The sequence below is a fragment of the Chrysochloris asiatica genome, unplaced genomic scaffold, assembly GCF_000296735.1.
Source record: "Chrysochloris asiatica unplaced genomic scaffold, ChrAsi1.0 scaffold00023, whole genome shotgun sequence".
Lineage (NCBI taxonomy): Eukaryota > Metazoa > Chordata > Mammalia > Afrosoricida > Chrysochloridae > Chrysochloris > Chrysochloris asiatica.
In genome coordinates this window covers 14,127,517-14,147,049 of record NW_006408541.1, presented here as the reverse complement: position 1 = coordinate 14,147,049, position 19,533 = coordinate 14,127,517, and the positions used below count along the sequence as shown (strand labels likewise).

Here is a 19,533-nt window from a genome sequence, read left to right as displayed (position 1 = left end):
GAACAGAAAACCGCCCCAGAGCATTTTTTGACTGCCATGTCATTCTCTCACAAAGCCTCTGGTGGGTTTGAACAGCCAGTCTTCTGGTTAGCAGCTGTGTGCTTGAACCACATTACCACTACAAGGTCTCTTTCTGTTCTTAGTGGAGTGTTTTTTTGTTCTTTTTTTTTTTTTTTTACGATTTTGGGTTTTTGTCACTTACATTAAGGTGTGATTTAGAAGTGCAACAATTCCTATTCTTATGGAATCCTGGTGTGGCTCTGTGAGTTAATGCACTAGACTGCAAAGTCAGCTGTTCAAGCTCACCAGCCACTCCTTGGAAATCCTATGCAGAGTCACTATGGGTCGGAACAATTTGAGGGTACTTAACAACAACCTTGCATTTCAAACCGACTTTGCAGTCCAGTGCATTAACTCACAGCGCCACACCAGGACTCCAATAGTGGAGGTACTTAAATGTAAGTTAAGGAAGTTAAGCTGGGAACCTAGGATTGGTGGCTGCTCTTCCCTGGCCTCCTGCTTGGTGCTCACAGTGGAGGTCAGTCTTCTATCTCATTCTCCTTTGAAAACCAGGCTGCATCCTAGCTGTGCTCATGCCCCCAGAGGCCAGGAGAGGAGATTGGGAAACTCCAGAGCTGCGGTTGTAAACTAGCCTCTCAAAGGCTAGATTGGACTCAAGGTTTGTATTAGTGATAGCAGAAGCATACATTTATACTGTTCTACATTTACAGTTTAATTCTAAATGAGAGTTGGGCAGTGAATAAGGAAGACTGTAGAAGAATTGATGCATTTGAGTTATAGTGTTGGAGGAGAATATTGAAAGTACCATGGACCTCCAAAAGAACAAACAGGTCTGTGTTGGAAGAAGTACAGCCAGAGTGCTCTGCTCCCTGGAAGCCGGAATGACCAGACTTTGTCTCTCATACTTTGGACATATTATCAGGAGGAACCAGTCCCTGGAGAAGGATATTGTGTTTGGCACAGTGACAGCAGCAATGGGCTCAAACTTAGCAACGATTGTGAGGTTGGCATGGGACCAGGCAGTGTTTCGTTGTGTTGTACATAGAGTCACTCTGAGTCAGTGCTGACTCCTTGGCATCTAACACCAACAACATACGAGTGTCACGTGGTCAGTGGTGGCTTAGCAGTAGAACTCTCTGTGGGAGACCCAAGTTCGATTCCCGGCATGCACTGCCTGTCTGTCAGTGGAGGACTACAAGTTGCTGTGATGTTGACAGGTTTCAGCGGAGCTTCCAGACTAAGATGGAATTGAAAGAAAATCAGCCAATGAAAACCTTCTGCATCACAGTGGTTCTATTGGGGATGGTGCCAGACCAGGTAACATTGTGTTCTGTTGTGCATGGGCTTGCCATGACACAGGGACTGGCTTCTTAGCTTCTAAGGCCTGGTGTGGTGCTGTAGGATAAGCACCGGACCACGAGGTTCGTTTGAACCACAAGATCAGTGGTACAAACTCAACAGCCACACCTCGGAAACCCTATACAGGGTTGCTATGAGTCGGAACCAACTCAATGGCTCTTAACAGTAACAACAACAATTTGAGAATCAGGGTACCTGAGAGGTTATGAACAGGGGCTCTGAGCTAGATTTTTCTGGGTTCAGCTTCCAGCTCCACCACTTACTAGCCAGCCTGTGACCTCAGGCAAGGGACTGTCATCTCGGGTCTTGTTTCTTCTATAAAATTCAGTGGACTTCGGCCTTGAACCATGAGCTTCTGACTCCTTAATCATTGCTCATTGAGCAGCATTTGGCTTGTACAAACATGGATGCTTTGTCTTCATAGTGCTGATTCTTGTCCTTCAAAGCTCTTTTTATCTCTTTCGTTTGCTTTTGTGCAACCATGAAATGTTTTCTCCTCAGTTCTTTGTTTTTTCCTAAACTGGTGCCTGCCAGCTTGAGAAGCCTGAAATTCAGTTTTACTTGGGGCATGTTCTTAAAAATAGCTGAGTTGCTATGGATTGCAGTTGAAGTTTTGGTGGGAGATCCAGATTTTGACCTCTAGGAAAATCAGAATGTATACCCTGGGCTCAGAGTCTCCGGAGGCACCAGTCCTCTGGGGTGGAAGAGCTGCTGTCTTTGGACTGGTGGGGTGGAAGGGTACCTCTTTGCTCCTGTATCTCCTAGCCCCCCACATCTCTCCCTCAGATTCCTCACCTGGCCTCTGTAACCTCTGCATTTGAACTTGTTCTTCTCACTGATTGAGTAGTAGTGCTGGTGACCGGGTCATTTGGAATCCTACTGGGTTGATGCCATTGGCATTCCAGAGCAAATTCTTGTACAGCTTAGAGCCCAGCAAGATGAGAGCAAAAGCCTAGTTCCTCGGATACATTTGGCAAGGTAACCGTGATTGAATGTGGGCAGCAGGGCCCCTCTGGAATGTCACACATGACGGCTGCCCTTATCACTCCAGCAGAGCCTTGGCATTGTGGCTGTTGGTTCCTGAAAGGCAAAATCTTGGCCATCAGCCTCTTGGGCTGGATCTCCTCAGTCACACCCATAGCCAGTGGGTCTCAGAGCAAGCTAAACTGCTTCCTGAGAGGATTCTTGTTCTAGAAGGGCTGACTCCATAGCCCAGGACCCACGTGTCACAGGTCTTAATGGTCCATGAGCAGAATGCCTGATTAAGTTTGATTAAGTTAAGATGGGAACCTAGGGTTGGTGGCCGCTGTTCCATGGTCCTCTGCAGCTGTGCTCCTGGGTAGCCACTCTTCTCAGTCACTGTGCCCTGGGCTGGGCCTATGCTGCTCTTTGCTTGTTCTCCTTTGAAAAACCAGGCTGCATCCTAGCTGTGCTCATGCCCCCAGAGGCCAGGAAAGGAGATTGGGAAACTCCAGAGCTGGGGTTGTAAACTAGCTTCTCGAAGGCTGGGTTGGGCTCAAGGTTTGTATCAGTGATAGCACAGTTCTGCATTTACAATTTAATTCTAAATGCTTATCTGAGAGTCACCGGTGCACTGGTGTTTCTCTGGGTATCTAGCCCCAGTTTTCTCTTATGTGTGGCTGAATTATCTGTTCCTCTGAAAACACCAAGAGACCAAAGTGAAGATTAGGAATCTGTTCCAATAGTCAGTTCTCACATCCTAAAGTTCAGTCTAGAATAGAGTTATCCAAGCAAGGAACATTTACAACCACCAGAGCTGTATCCTGGGCCTGCGGAATCCAAACCACTGATTCTCTGCATGCTGTGTGGAAAAGCTGGGCTTCTGGAGATGGTCTGAGGACCCAGTGCCCAGGGAAGGCCACTGGCTTGGCCTGGCCTATACTGATGGTTGAGGTTAACGTGGAATACATATGACTGAAAGTTGTGAGGGGAATTACCTGAATTTAGGGTCTGCTGCTCTTGTTTATTTCACTAGCACACAATTTTGTTTTTTTCTCCTGGAAGGAGCACTCTCTCTTTGAGATTGTAATTTCAGAAGTTGTTGTTGTTGTTGTTGTTAGTTGGTTCTGACCCATAGCGACCCTGTGTATAAGAGAACAAAACACCGCCGGGTCCTGCGCCAGTCTTGCAGTCGTTCAACTTGAGCCCATTGCTGCTGCCACTCTGCCAATCCATCTTGTTGAGGGCCTCCCTCTCTTTTGCTGACTGTCTATTTTACCAGGCATAATGTCCTTTTCAAGGGACTGGTTCTCCTGACAACATATCTAAAGTATGAGAGATGAAGTCTTGTCATCCTGGCTTCTAAGGAGCTTTCTGGTTGTACTTCTTCCAACACAGATTTGTTTGTTGTTCTGACAGTCTGTGGTACTTTTAATATTCTTCTCCAACACCCTAACTCAAATACAAGCATTCTTCTACAGTCTTCCAAATTCAGTGTCGAACTTTTACATGCATATGAGGTTATTGAAAATACCATGGTTTGGGTCAGGTGCACCTTAATCCTCAAACTGACATCTTTGCTCTTCAACAATTTAAAGTGGTCTAATGCAGCAGATTTGCCTAATGCCTAATTTATCGTAATGTTATTCATTGGTCCAGTGATAAAGATTTGTGTTTTCTTTACATTGAGATGTAACCCATACTGAAGGCTGTAGTCTTTGATCTTCATCAGTAAGTATTTTAAGTCCTCTTTGCTTTCAGTAAGCAAGGTTGTATCATCTGCATATCGCAGGCTGTTAATGAATCTTCTTCCTCCGATCCTGATGTCACCTTCTTCTTCATATTTGCATCTCAGAGTATTTGTTCAGCATACAAATTGAATAAGTGTGGTGAAAGAATACAACCCTGGCACACAACCTTTCCTGATTTTAAACCATGCGGTGTTCCCTTGTTCTGTTGGAACACTGCCCGTCTATGTACAGCTTCCTCATGAGCACAACTAAGTGTTCTGGAACACTCATTTTCCACAGTGCTGTCCAATGTTTTATTATTTCTGAATAATGAAACCTTATTCATGTGACCTTGACTATATAGTTACTGAACCTCCACAGTAAAGATTTCTCTATCAAGTTTAATTAGTAAGTTATGTATTTTTATTATAGAGAATATGGAGAAAGAGAAGAAAATCAGCATCCCAGGATTGAGACAGCTTTCAATATTTTCTTGTGTTTGTTTCAGTATCTTTTCATATTTGTTTCCAGTCTCCTAGGTACAGTTTTACACAGTTGAACTGTTACTATATTATCATAATATTGTGTTAGCTGTTATTAACCTACGCTTTGCAGAATAAGAAATGGGTAGATCAAGAGATCAGACGACGTATTGCACTGGGCAAATCTGCAGCACAGGAACTTTTTAAAGTGTTGAAGAGTAGAGATGTCAGCTTGAGGACTAGGGTGCGCCTGACCCTAGTTTTCAATAGCCTCATATGGATGCGAAAGCTGGACAGTGAATAAGGAGGATCGTAGAAGAATTGATGCCTTTGAGTTGTGGTGTTGGAGGAGAATACTGAAAGTGCCATGGACTGCCAAAAGAACCAATAAATCTGTTTTGGAAGAAGTGCAGCCAGAGTGCTCCTTGGAGGCCAGGATGGCTAAACTTCGTCTCTCCTACTTTGGATGTATTGTCCGGAGGAAACAATCGCTGGAGAAGGATGTCATGCTGGGTAGGGTGGAGGGTCAGAGAAAAAGAGGAAGACCCCCAACGAGATGGATCAGCCAGGTGGCATCATTGATGGACTCAGGTGTGGCAGCGGTAGTGAGGTTGGCCCAGGATCGAACATTGTTTCGTTCTGCTGTGCATGGGGTTGCTATGAGTCGGTTCCGACTCGATGGCACCTGACAACAACAACAGAATGTACACTGGGGAGGCAAAATGTCCAGGATCACACTTTGTGTTCCCCCACTTCCTGGATGTGTGGCCTAACAGTTTTGTGCCTTGGTTTCCTCATCTTACCTGTGGTTCTTAAAAGAGGGTGGGATAGAGGGGAGTTTTGCCCCCATGGACCATTTGGCAGTGCCTGGAGACATTTTTGGTTTTCACAGTGCTGGAGGTGGGTACTTCTGTCATTTAGTGGGTGGGGAACAGGGGTGCTGCTTAATATCCTCCAGTGCACAGACAGGACAGCCCCCACCATAGTAGTGGTCACTCAACACCAAGGTTGAGAAAGCCCGCTCTAAATAAAATGGACGTGCCATGGCAGTAGTACCTGCCCCCTAGTGTTGGTGTGGAGTGTGAAGTACTTTGAACAATGCCTAACACATAGTAACTGCCTTGCAAGTATTACCTGTTATTATTTCTGTTGTAATCAGGGCTTTGAGTCAGTTCATTCTGGTCCAACCCCCTGCTGAAAATTTGCCTTCCCAACCCAGAGAGACTGAAGCAGAATCTACATTTTAACAAGATTCCCATCAGGGGATCAGACAAAGGAATGAACCACTTTGAAGCTCTGATAATACTTTTTTCACTTCTTATAGACTTGTCTCTATTCTAAACCTCCATTAGCTTTATTTTTTATGGTTCTACAGTATCTTACATTAAGATTTCTTTTACATCAGTGCTGTATGCTCTAATGTGCATTTCTTTCTTCCCCACCAGATGAAATTAAAACAGAAATAGAAAAGCAGAGGTAAGCTGTAGCATTTTTTTGTTTTTTTCTTCTTGCTGAAAATACATTATTAAGGAAGGAAGTAAACAGAGGTGATGGGGAGGTCTTTCCCTCCATGCTTTCTCATCATTCTAATCCTCAGCGGGGTGCACTCTCTCTTAGCAGTGTGCTGGGCACACAGTGGGATTTAATGCGGGTCTCAGTCACTGCTAGGTGCAGAGGTTGCTGGTTCAGTCATGTGAAGGAAAGGGTAAGGAAGAGTGAGTTCATCATCTTGTGCCTTTTCCTGATGGTGGTGGTTGTGTGCTGTGGAGTCGGTTCCGACTCGTAGCGACCCTGCACAGGGTTTCCGAGGCTGTAAATCTTTACAGGAGCAGAAAGCCTCATCTTTCTCCCACAGAACAGCTGGTAGTTTCAAACTGCTGACCCTGAGGTTAGTAGCCCAACTCGTAACCACTACACTACCAGAACTCCTTGCCTTTTCGTGACAGGAGAAGCAAAAAGCCCTTGTGTCTTTGCATGCTGTGTCTGTGTAAGGCATGAGGACAGCGAGCCCCAAAGTAGCTGCTCCTGATCCTCTTAGTAATGATGCCAGTTAGTCACAGAGAACTGCAACTCTGTCATGGCTGACACCGGACTCACGCCAAGACCTTGCTTTCTGCATGAGGGACTTCAGTGATTTTCTAATGAGTATGTTTAAATCTTCTAATTCTCTAGCCTCCCCATACCAATTTTCAGGCACTTTTAACTAAATGATTAAGTGAAAGGGGAAGTTAGAATGATGTGTAGGAAAAGCAAGCCTTTGTTTTTGTTTTTGTTTTCATCTCCCATCTGCACCTCTCCTGCTTTTATCCCTAGGCTTGGCGCTGCCGCACCACCAAAGGCAAACTTCATTGAAGCCGACAAGTATTTCCTACCGTTCGAACTAGCTTGCCAGTCCAAGTCCCCACGGGTGGTCAGCACATCTCTCGACTGCTTGCAGGTACCATCATTCAGTTTGATTTTGTCCAGGGGTTTCTCTCCAAGCCACAGATGGTCCTTGCACTGGAGCGATGCCAGTCAGCAGGCTGGCACTCAGACGCTTTCTGTGGTGATGGAGAAAGGAGACATCCAACTTACTCTTTCCTAAGGTCTGATGAGGGAGGCAATGAGGACCGGGAAGGAGAAGGGAGGGCTCCAACATCTTTAACTAAAAGAAGAATTTGTTCCCATAGAAATATATAATTTACTGAATTCTCTTATATACAAAGAGGCTTCAAAAAGTTTGTGGAAAAAATGCAGTTATTTCGTCATTCCTTTTTGTTTTTAAACTGTTTATTGTGAATTGAGTGAAGGTTTATAGTAAAAATGATCAGTTTTACATTCAACAAATCCATATTTTGCTTTGTTACAATGATTGCAATCCCCTCCTTGTACCTCTATTAACAGTATTAACCTCTACTCACTTTGTCTGATGAACATCCTCCTGTGTCTCCTGCTGTCTTCATGTTTCCTCTGCCAGTCTCTTCCTTGTTGTATATTGCCTGCCCTGTCATCTATGTTAACCTATGAATGCCCGCTAGCCCAAGATTAATTTTCCTCCCCACTTCCCTGGTAACCATCATAGCATGTTTCTTTTATCAAGAAAACCTTAACTTTTTATAACAGTGGCATCATACAATAATTGTCCTTTTGTGATTGACTGACTAATTTAACTCAACGTAAAGTCTTCCAGGTTCATCCATGGTTTGCAGATTCATCCTTATTCTTCAATGTTGTGTAGTATTTCATTGTGTATATGTACCAGTTTAACTCTTCTTCTGGTGGTAGTATTTAGACTGCCTCCATCTTTTTGAAGTGTCTCTTGTAGACAGCATATTGAAGGATCCTATTTTCCTTTCCATTCTGCTATACTCTCTCTTGACTGATATATTTAATCCATTTACATTTAGTATAATTATCGATATGAGGTATGAATTGATTGCTGTCATTTTGCTGTGTGTTTTTTTGTGGTGCTGCTGGGTTTTTAGTTCCACATAATTTTTTACACTTAGTTCATTTGTTTGTGAGAGTTCTTTTAATTTTCATTTCTGTTTTGTTAATGTTTACAAAATCTTCGTGAATTCCCTCTTGTTTTATTTTGATATGAAGGTGTATTCGTTGCCTTTGAGGTTACCCTGTAATTTTTTCCCTCACTTAAAACCTTCTGTTTTATCTTGAAATCTACTTGACTTCCTTACCATTTGGAAGTTCTATATGTATACTGTTCCCCGCCCCCCTTTTTGCTTTCTAGTTTACTTCATTATAAATTGATATCTCTGGTTCCCTATTTTCAGTCTTGTAGATTTGTTTTACTTTGTTGCTGTTGTTAGGTGCCTTTGAGTCAATACCGACTCATAGCGACGCTATGTACAACAGAACGAAGCACTGCCCTATCTTGGGCCAACCTCACAATATTGTTGCCACGTTTGAGCCCATTGATGCTGCCACTTTGCCAAGCCATCTCACTGGGGGTCTTCCTCTTTTTCTCTGACCCCTCCAATCTTACCAAACAAGATATCCTTCTCCAGCAACTGGTCCCTCCTGACAATATGTCCAAAGTATGAGAGACAAAGTTTGGCCATCCTGGCCTCCAAGGAACACTTTGGCTGCACATCTTCCAATACAGATCTGTTGGTTCTTTTGGCAGCCCATGACACTTTCAGTATTCTCCTCTAACACCATAACTCAAAAGCATCCATTCTTCTTTAAATACCTCTGTATCTGGATTGAGTTCTGGATGGTGTTGTCATATATGTTAATCTCAAAGTTTGTCTGCTGCTGTTGTTTTTCAGTCCAAGGAACACCCTGTAGCATTTTTTATAAAGCTGCTCTGACCATTAAAAATTCCTTTAATTTCTGTGTATCTGGAAATATCCTAATTTTTCCATCATATTTGAGGAACAACTTTATTGGGTATATGATTGTTGGTTAATAATTTTTTTCTTTCAGAGTTTTATATCTGTCATCACATTGCCTTCTGGCCTGCATGGTTTCTGTTGAGAAATCAGAACTTAATTTTATTGGTTCTCCTTTGTAGGTAACTCTTTGTTTTTCCCAAGCTGCTCTCGGGATTCTTTTCATGTCTTTAGTTTTGGAAAGTTTGATTATATGTCTTGGTGACTTTTCTTTGGGGGTGGGGGTGGGGGGCTCTATACTGTTTGGGGTTTGTTCAACTTCTTGTATGTTTATCTTCTCATTTTTCACGTTGTTACAGAAGTTTTCTTCCAACAACTCTTTGACAATTTTCTCTGTACTTTTTATTGTCTCTTCCTGTTCAGGGATTCCAGTAACCTGTAAGTTGTTCTCTTCATGGTGTCCCACATAACTCTTAAGCTGTTTTCAAATTTTTCCAGATTGTTCTTGTAGCATACTAGTATTAAGAGATTTATCCTCAGGCTCACTAATTCAGATTTGCATTGCTTCAAATCTGCTTTTTGCCCTTTCATGTACAGTCCATTTCTGAAATTGTAGTGTAAAGCTTCAGGATTTGTAAGGCAGATTTTGTATTATTTCAAAATTTACATTTATTCTGTGTGTTTTTGTAACGGTTTTCTGAATTATTCTAAAGTCTTTTCTGTATTCTCCTTGCTTTCCTCGATCTATCAATCCTTTAAAGGTACCTAAATAGCATTCTTTTTTTCAGTTAATTCCATTACGTTTTCTTCCTCAGAAGCATTTTCTGGCTCTACATCTTGGTCATTTGTTTGAGCCAGTCTCTCTTGTTTCTTCATGTAGCTAAAATATCTCTTGTCTGTGGGGCATTGTGTTGTACGGTTTGGGCGGGGATGTATGGGCTTGGTTGCTGTCTCCTTTCCTGTCACTTATATGAATCTACTCTGCCAGACCATCTTCTGTCACCAGAGCTGCTCACAAAAGTTCAAGACGCTGCACTGTGTCTGGCCGGCGGTTCACTGGTCAGTCTTCCTCTTGTGCTGTCTCTCTTCCCAGCAGGCACTCAGTCCACATCTCTAACCTTTCCTCTGAAGTTCAGGGTTCCAGGATTGTCATCCATCTGCGTCTCTTTCAGGCATCTCTCGTACCCTTGTTGTGGAGGGTCCAGGAAGCGCATCTCTTCTTCATTCCATTTTTTCCACTTGGGATTGGATTTCTCCTATTTCTAAATGAAATCTCCAGCATTAATAGGAATAGTTGGTGCACAAGAGGCAGCTTGATGCACTCTCTTTCTGTGATGGCATTAAAAGTCATAATATCAAGTAGAGAAATAGATAATTAGAGCCAGACATGTTTTCCTGTGAATCACCTTTTACTGAGGAAGACAGAGGAATAGAGAAGTTAGTCCAACCTTGTGCCAGGTAGTAAGAAGCAGAAACAGAACTGTAGCATGAATTTCCTAATTTCTAGTCCAGCTTTCTTGTATTTTTTTTTTTCCTCAACACCCACTGTGTTTTTATATAACTAGTGCATGCACTATGTGGTATTCCCCAGATCATGAAATGCCTCTGCACGGTAGTTTCCTGTGAGTACTTTGGCCATTATAGGCATGTGTGCATTGTTTACGTGGGTGCGTAAACAATATGCAAAAAAATAGGTACTCCTGAGGTTTCTGATTATTTCCAGGAACATGTATTTTTAACATCAGGGGGTAATTCATATCAATGAAAAAAGTTTGATGAATTTTAAATTAAAAAACAACACAGTAAAAATATTCACAACTTGCCTTATAAAACAGGGATGATAAATAGAGTCTATATTATAATTGTTTAAAGAGCTGTGTTGAGAAGCTTTCTGAAACCTCAGCTGGGTTTCTTGAGAAAGAGTGGCATGATTGCTTGGTTAGGTCTGCCTCAGCACAGAACTACAAATTGGCAGTGGGCATACCATATTTTTGGCATCTCTAGTCTAATGTTTACTCTATTAAGCTCTCTTCCTTGATATATACGCTTGAAAATGGATGGCATTTCTTCACAGAAGCAGCTCTTCCAAAGGCAAAACCACTTTTTCATTCAGTGTAATTCTGTCCAGACTCTCCTACGTGAAAAATGATGTGCCAAGAATTCTTAAAAGGCAGGCTTAAGCCCCACTTACATCCCAAAGTAGTTTAGGCAGTGAGCATTTCCTGAGGAAATGCAGCATTCATTTAAGTTTAGCTATTTTTTTGCTCCCCGTGTTAAGACTTCGTTTTGAAGCGGGGGCTGATAGCATGACTGATGTCCTAATAACAGTGGCTAACATGAATGGAGCTCTTAGCCTTGGCTGGAGCCTGTGCTGAGTGTGTTCTCCACATGACTGAATTTTATCTTCACAGCATCCCCTGAGGGAGGTACTTACTCTTGTCTTCATTTTGGAAATAAGAAAAGTGAGACTTAGGGCATAAAGTGACCAGCCCAGTCCAAGTGATAGTCTGGGGAGAGCTCTAGGACTTCTTGACCAGGGGTCACTTAACTACAACCAATGGGCCAAATCTGGCCCAATGCCTGCTTTTGTAAATAAAGTTTTATTGGCACACAGCCACATCCATTTGCTTATGTATTTTCTGTGGCTGCTTTCCTAATACTGTGACAGAGGTGAGTGGTTTTGACAGAGACTTTGAGACCCGCAAAGCCTAAATAGTTAGTATCTGTCCTTTCCAGAAAGTTTGCTAACACCTGATCTGGACTATTATCCTGTGGTTTTAGCCTCTTTAATTAAACATATGCTGTGTTTTCCTAGTAGTCTTCCTGGAACTCTGTGTGCATGTGTGCTTTCTGCTGCGAATGTTGACAGTTGACTTCCGGTTCTACTTCACCCACTGTCTGTCCTCAGTCCTGAGTTGTCAGTTTCAGAGTGCATCACCTGTCTTGAGGCTTATGGTTGTTTCTCTCTTTTAAGAATGACAGTTCTCTGTAGTTTTAACAACACTCCATTAGGGTTTTCTCAGTTAATATACAAAAACGCAAAAGGCGTCATCCTTTAATGATATTAAAAAGATGATCTGTGGAATACTGGGTAAATACAATTTCCTGTTTGCAAAGCCTGTTTGACGGCCTTTTTCCAGTACAGCTGAAGTAACTTCTGTTTGGAAATGGAAAGCTAGCATCCCCAGGTGAAGTTTGATTTTGGCAGGATTGAAGCCAGCTGCTGACATGCTAAGTTGGACCCTGGGCATTTAAAGGCATCAGTCACTGGTTTTGGCAAGATGATGGGGTGAAAGGTCCTGTGGGCTTGGTATGTGGTGAGCACGGGTAGCCAAGAGGCCTCTCCCTGCTGGGAGAAGCCTGGAGACTGCCCTGCTGCTCACGTCTACCAGATGACAGAGTCTCTGTTCTTTTCCTTGAGCGCTTGATGTACTTCACACGTTCCCAAAGCCAGGGACTCAGGTCAGGAGTGGGAGGCTTCAATCTTGCTTGAGCCAGTGGGTGGTCTCCACATTTTTCTCATTCCATATCAATAATAAAAAAATCCATGTTTCTTCAATTTTAAAATTACATACTATTATTAAATTACAAGGAGTCCTGGTGTGGCGCTGTAGGATAAGCATGGGACTGCAAGGTCGGATTGAACCATAAGATCGGTGTTTCAAACTCACCAGCCGCTACTCGGAAACCCTAGACAGGGTCGCCATGAGTCGGAACCAACTCGACAGCACTTAACAGCAACATTAAATTACAAGGGTAAGACATGCAAGTATTGATACTCATGTTGCAGTTCATACATGAACAGACTTATTCCAAACAAAACATACATGTCTCTGTGCTCAGTGGATGGCAGCAGACAGTTTCTCTCAGTCTCGTTCAGGCACCTCCAAACAGATCCAGTCAAAACCGTGGCTTCCATGGGGTTCTGCTGGCTGTGTAAATTCAAGGTAGAGAGTTACACTCAAAAGGTTGTAGTGACTATATTTTGGGTCCCCAAAGGGGTAAATCTCGAAGGACACAGGACAGTAACAGGGCTTAGTAGGAAGAAATCTGAAGAAAATTGAAAACTGCATTGTAAGAAAAAGGCCAGATAAGTTGTGTTAAGGAATTTTTTTCCATCATGACAGTGCAGCTGCTGATTTTTCCAGAGTAGCAGGAGCCATCCTATGAATAATTCTTTAAGAAGCCTTACCCCATAAGCCTGTCTTGACCTTATAACTGATTGGATACCTAAAAGAGGTTCTAGAACTTGCCAAGTGAAATAGGCTTCCTGCGGTGCCTTTATAGTGTATAGGACCCACCGTAGGTGGAATCCTGAACCCCATCCAGAACCTTCTGAGGTGGACATTCCCACTAGAAAGGACAAGCAGACTGGCCTGGAACAGCTAGAACAACAGAAGATACTTCCTGAAAGAAAGATCAGCAGGAAAAATCCAAACAAAAATGGCAATCTGATTGGCTACTACAAGAACAAGCAAGTTGTTCACCAGGAAGCCATCAAGGCAAGCCCTCAAGTCCCTTTCAGGACAAACCCCCCTCCAAGACTGAAACTCAAAAGGAACACACCAGCAGGCATGTAAGCTGGTGACCACGTTGATCTGCTGGTGAGTGGAAAAGGGGAAAAGGCAGCAATGAAGAAATGGCTGAGTTCAACCATGTTCCATAGACTCCTGTCGACCTGGAGATGAGAGAGAGTAGAGGAAGGCGCTGGATGGTCCAAAGTGTGGCAAGACCTGGGGACGCCTGAGCCAGTGGACAAGGACATAGCCATGGAGGGCTAGAGCTGACAGCGAAGCATCCAGCTGATTTGAACTGAGAGGAGACGCACAAGAATGCCCAAATTTGCAGATAGCACCCATTTGACTTAGCTTCTATGGCTTTATAATCAGAACTTGACTAGAGGAAGATAAAGAAAAATTTTTTGATAAAGGAAACAAGTGTAAATTGTTACAATTTGATGAGCTTGACCTATACTTAGGATGTGGTGATGGTGGTGGTTATGTGCCGTGGAGTCAGTTCCGACTCATAGCGACCCTGTACAGGGTTTCTGAGCTTATAAATCTTTATGGGAGCAAAAAGCCTCCTCTTTCTCCCGCGGAACAGCTGGTAGTTTCGAACTGCTGACCTTGCAGTTTGCAGCCCAATTCATAACCACTGTGCTACCAGAGCTCCTTATACTTAGGCTGTAGTGGCTCAAAATTCCAACTGAGAGGGAAGGAGTCTTCACATCAAGGATCAATCCTATCCCCTCTGTGTATAGGGTAGATAGGGATGGGCAACTTAGGCATTGGCTACCTAAAAATGTGAGGAGGCGGGGTGGGCATTGCAGGGAGGGCAATAAGGGCACGAAGTGACTGGCTTACAAGTTTTTAAGAGGGAGTTTAGTTTCAGAGTGTGTAGGGGAAGGTAGAATCCCCACTGAACGGTTTTCATCTTGTCTTGTGAAAGATAGGGATAAGATTAATGTGATTCAGTAGTGAGTAATTGTTATCATGACTAATTGCAACTGTCAAAACTATAAAGACAGGAGTTCTGTAACAAAAAGGGGGGAGTAATTAATCTTACAGTCCAGGAACAGAGGACCCTAGGACCATCAAGGGAGAAGAGCATAAGCAGAATGTGGTACTCTATCCAGAGATGGAGGCAGAGATGAGGACATGGAGAGACAGAGCAGCTGAGGACTCTAGACTCATGAAAAGAGAAACGCTATGTGTTGGTGGCCAGGAAACAGGCTTACAGAATGTGCCCTTTGGTTGTTTAAATTTTTATATATTCCTGAGTGTTTTTGTGTACACCCCCCCATAAAAAAAAAGAGGGAATAGAAGCAAATACTGTTGAATGATGATACATGGAGGAGATTGTAATCATTGCAATGAAGCTTTGAATGTAAAATGGATGTTCTCCCATATGAACTATCACTCAGTTCACAATAAAAACTTTAAAAACAAAAAAGACTTACCCCACCCACCCTCCTGCTGGATCTTGCTCCTTCAGGCTTCTCTGTTCCCCAAACTCAAAGAACCCTTCAAAGGAACATGAGCTAAACCCCGTGAGGATGCCGTAACTGACACTTTGACGTGGTATCAGTCGAAGAGCGCAGAATTCTTTGGGGGAAGGATTGTTGTTGTTGTTGTTGGGTGCTGTTCAGTCAGTTTCGATACATAGCATCCCAATTTATGCATAAGAGAAGGAAATGCTGCCTGAGCCTGAGCCTGAACCTGAACCTGAACCTGAACCACCCTCAGCAGCCTCAAAAAAGCGTTGCTATGTTGGCGCCCATGGGTGCAGCCACTGTGTCAGTCCATCTTATCGAGGGTCTTCCTCCTTTTTGCTGATCCTCTACTTTACCAAGCATATGTTCTTTGCCAGGGGCTGATCACATGACCAAAGTATGTGTGATGAAGTCACGCCACCCTCAAGACTAAGGAGCCTTCTTACTGTACTTACTCCGAAGGATTTTATTTATTCTTCTGGTGGTGGTGGTGGTGATGTGCCGTGGAGTCCATTCCAACCCATAGTGACCCACCCTGCAGTCTCACGCATTAGCCCACAGCGCCACAAGTCCATGGTATATACAATATTAGATGTCAGTATCGTAATCCCAAGGCTTCAATTCTTCTTATGTCTTCCTTATTCGGTGTTCAGCTTTCCCATGTATATAAGGCGATTGAAAATACTATGGCTTGGCTCAAGCTCACCTTAGTCCTCAAAGCAACATATTTATTTTTTAACACTTTAAAGAGAAGAGATCTTTTGCAGCAGATTTGCCTGTTGTAATATGCTCTTTGCTGGTACAGGGGCATTGATTGTGGATCTGAGTAAAATGAAAGCCTTGACAACTTCAGTGTTTTCTACATATATCACTCTGTGACTTAATGGTCTGCTTGTGAGGATTTTTGTTTTCTTTATGTGAGGTATCCATGCTGAAGACTATAGTCTTTGATCTTCATCAGTAGGTGCTTCAAGTCCTCTTCATTTTCACTAAGCAAGCATATCTCACATTGTTAATGAGTCTTTCTCCAGTCCTGATGCCAGGTTCATCTTTGTATAGTCCAGCTTTTCGGATTATTTGCTTAGCATACAGATTGAACAAAGTTGGTAACAGAATGCAGGCCTGCCACACACCTTTCCTGGCTTTAAACCATCCAGCATCCCTCTGTTCTGTTCGAACAATTGCCTCTTGGTCTCTGTACAGGTTTCACAGTTCAGTGTTGTGGAGTTTCCCATTCTCTGCAGTGTTACACCTGTAGTTTGTTAGAATTCACACAAATTCTTTTTTTTTTAGCTTTTTATTGTGAATTGGGTGAAGGTTTACAGAGCAGAGCAGATTATCATTTTGCGTTCAACAATTCATCTCATTGATTACAGTCCCTTTAATGTAACTTCAGTTATCCCTCTTCCTCCCTGGATTTCCTGTTTCCATTCCTCCTTTCCTCTGTCCTTTCTAAATGCTGCCCCTTTGATCTCAAATAGTTGATTGCTACAAGTTGTGCTTAGCCCACTAGTATTATTATTCCCCTTATACACCTTATCTCTTGTTTGTTTGAAAATTGAGGCACGTGGTGAGCTCAGTTCCAGACCTGAAGGGTAGGTAACTAAGGGCCATGGTCTTGGGGGTTCCATCAGTCTATCTGACCAGTAAGGTGTAGTCTTTTTAATGATTCTGTGTTTTGTTCCTCATTTTTATCTCCCTCTATCCAGGACCTTCAAATATGATCCCTTTCAGAGTGATTGGTAGTGCTAACTAGCTCCCTCTAGTTCTGATGGTCACACGTGGTCCATTAGTCCACTGGACTAATTGTTTCCATGTGTCTTCCATTCTCATCACTCTTCTTTGATCTGTACAGGGAGAGATCAATAGTTGCACCTTAGATGGCAGCTCATGAGCTTTTAAGATCCCAGTTGCTACTCACTCAAGTAGGATGTTAGATTATTGTCTTTGTGGACTATGTTATGCCAGTTCACCTTGGTTTCACCCAAGACACTTGAATTCTTTTGCATAGTCAATAAAATATCATTCTGGGGACAGTATGGTGGTAGTGGTTATGTGCTGTAGAGTTGGTTCCGACTCATAGTGACGCCATACAGGGTTTCTGAGGCTATAAATCTTTATGGGAGCAGAAAGCCTCATCTTTCTCCCATGGAACAGCTGGTAGTTTCGAACTGCTGACCTTGCAGTTCACAGCCCGATTCATAACTACTATGCTACCAGAGCTCCTTGGGAAGATTATAGAGAGAGGGAGACACTGTGTATAGACTTAGATGGAGGGGCTGCTAAGAAGCAGTAGCTTCGCATTTAATTATTTTTTGCTTAGTAAATGTTTGTCTGATTTTGTAGCAATATTTTTGGGCTTACATTATACAAACCAAGGAATTTAGCTATCAGTATTTAACAGTTGAGAGCCAGCACAGGAAATTCTGGATTTCCCGGTTCTCTCGAAAAGCATTGAGTTCTCCTGGATTCGATGTTTCCGTCTTCCCATGGGGCCGCATCAAGATGCCAACTGCCGATGCCTCTGCATGGCCTGTTTTGCTCATTTGTGAGATCGAGGTCCCTGTGATAGAGATGAGCGTCTTCTGGTTTTACATACCAGGTCGTGGCTGTGTAAGATTTCTTATGATTAGAACCTTTAGAACTTTTAGTGGGTTTGGTTTTTATCAAGTCACTAGAAGCCGAGAATGTTGTAGAATCCAAGTAGCTTGTGAACACATGCATCCATGTACATAAGAAATCATTCTTTTCTCTGATCAGTAATAATGTTGAGTACTTGGAAGAAAACATTGATTTCCCAGTCCCCATCCCGGATATTCTGGTTCAGTAGGTCTGGATTGAGGGCCAGGAATCTGTACTCTGAACAAGCTCCCTCATAGCTAAACTTGGATATGACCCTGCTCTGACTTTTCTGGTCCCGCCCAGCTTTGAGTCTCTGTCACTGGGAGTGAGGTGGCACCCAGCCACCTGACAGCCATCCACGTGGATGGCATGCACTGTTTGGTAGCATAGGTGTGGAATTTGGTTATTGCTTTTCCTTTAGTTTTGGAGGCAGAAAATACACTGATGTGATTCAGCAGTCAAAAAGAACATAGGGATGTACTGCAAAATGTAGTCTCACCCCTGCCTGCAGCTGCTTCCTTCCTGCCACAAGCCAGATGTGGTTACCATTGGTTTCCATTGAAAAATATAAATACATGGCTTTTTGAAGAGTTTTAATGATATAATCCGCCTAACATATGAAAAGTATACAGTTGAGTGGTTTTTAATCTATTGACAGAGTTGCGTAGCCATCATCACCATCTCATTTGAGAATATTTGTCACCCCCAAAGAAACCCCAGACCCATTCTCAGTCAGTCCCCATCTCCCCCAATCTCACCAGCCCAGGTCAACCATGAGTCAGCTGTCTTGTGGGCCTCTGGATGTTTTGCATACTGGGCTGCATATTGGGGTCTGTACTGGCTTCCTCGTGGACCTTGTCTCTTCCTGGGGACATCTCGCTATTGGGCTGGGAGGAGGGGAGGCACTGGCTGCCTCTCACAGATGGCTGTGCCTGCCTTGTTCCTGGGGAGCAGAACAGTCTGTAGGAACCGGAAGTTAAAGGCCAGGCTCAATGCCTGCCTTTTGCTGTTGTGGGTGGCCTCAGTCCCAAGCAGGCAGAAACTCCTCATCTCTGTTCTTTCCCTGTTCAGAAACTCATCGCATATGGGCACATCACAGGCAACGCCCCCGACAGTGGAGCCCCCGGAAAGCGGCTCATCGACAGGATCGTGGAAACCATTTGCAATTGTTTCCAGGGCCCGCAGACTGATGAAGGGGTTCAGTTACAGATAATCAAGGTATTTCTGTATGTTTGCCTGGTCTGCTTATTAAATTAGGACTCCACTCTCCATTGGGACTTTGGCTTTTTGATTTTCCATGTGTTTAGTTGTGTAGGGTGTGCTGACTTAGAACATAAAACTGTAAGCATTACTTAGATCCTTTGTTAAGTGAGAATTTTTTTTTTAGCATAGGCTAAGACAAGAAGAGTGAAGCCAGGTGTGTAAGCAGTTCCACTAATAACAGTTTAAATTGCCTTGTGAGTGAAACCTTTCTGAAACCCTCTGATCTTGGTCTCTTGAAATTCTGCATTCCTCCCCTGCTATTTCTCAGCAGGTCCTTGTTGATATTCATATGGCCAACCTGTCCCCTATTTTCTTGCCCCCACCCCCCACTCATTCCACTTCCCTGTGCCATTTCTGCTGCCAGGAATGATTTGGCAAGGGATAGTACCATCTGCTTGTTGGAGAACAAGGATCGAGAGGTGTGGCCAAGGATCCAATCCTAAATCCTGAAATTGACTACCTTTGTTTCCTAGTTCCAAGAAGAGAACTAGGAAACTGTCCACTAGAACATGTACATTTTGTGATTAATATGGCTGAGATCAAATTCCTTCTTGAGAGAAGTCGCTTTGATTTGCATTCTAGGTTATTAGTGTTAACATTTGGAAGTTGGACCTTTTAAAAGTGAGCCTGTAGAGAGTTCTTATCAACACAGCTTAATTATTTCCAATAATCTGTATTTAAGAATGTAACCATTGCTTTTGAGCTCAGAACAATAGGAAATGGGCTCTTGGTGTTATCATCTAGTTTAGTTTGCAGTATCATCTTCTTAAAAT

At 43.2% G+C, this 19,533-nt stretch overlaps 1 protein-coding gene across 1 annotated transcript in view; it reads left to right on the top strand.

The window, feature by feature from the left end:
• ARFGEF2 (ADP-ribosylation factor guanine nucleotide-exchange factor 2 (brefeldin A-inhibited)) overlaps positions 1-19,533 on the top strand; it is a 110,219-nt gene that overhangs the window by 17,971 nt on the left and 72,715 nt on the right. The window contains exons 2-4 of the mRNA XM_006839201.1: positions 5,998-6,028; positions 6,866-6,989; positions 18,569-18,715. Of these exons, the coding sequence (XP_006839264.1) occupies positions 5,998-6,028; positions 6,866-6,989; positions 18,569-18,715 (302 nt within the window). The remainder of the gene's footprint in view (positions 1-5,997; positions 6,029-6,865; positions 6,990-18,568; positions 18,716-19,533) is intronic.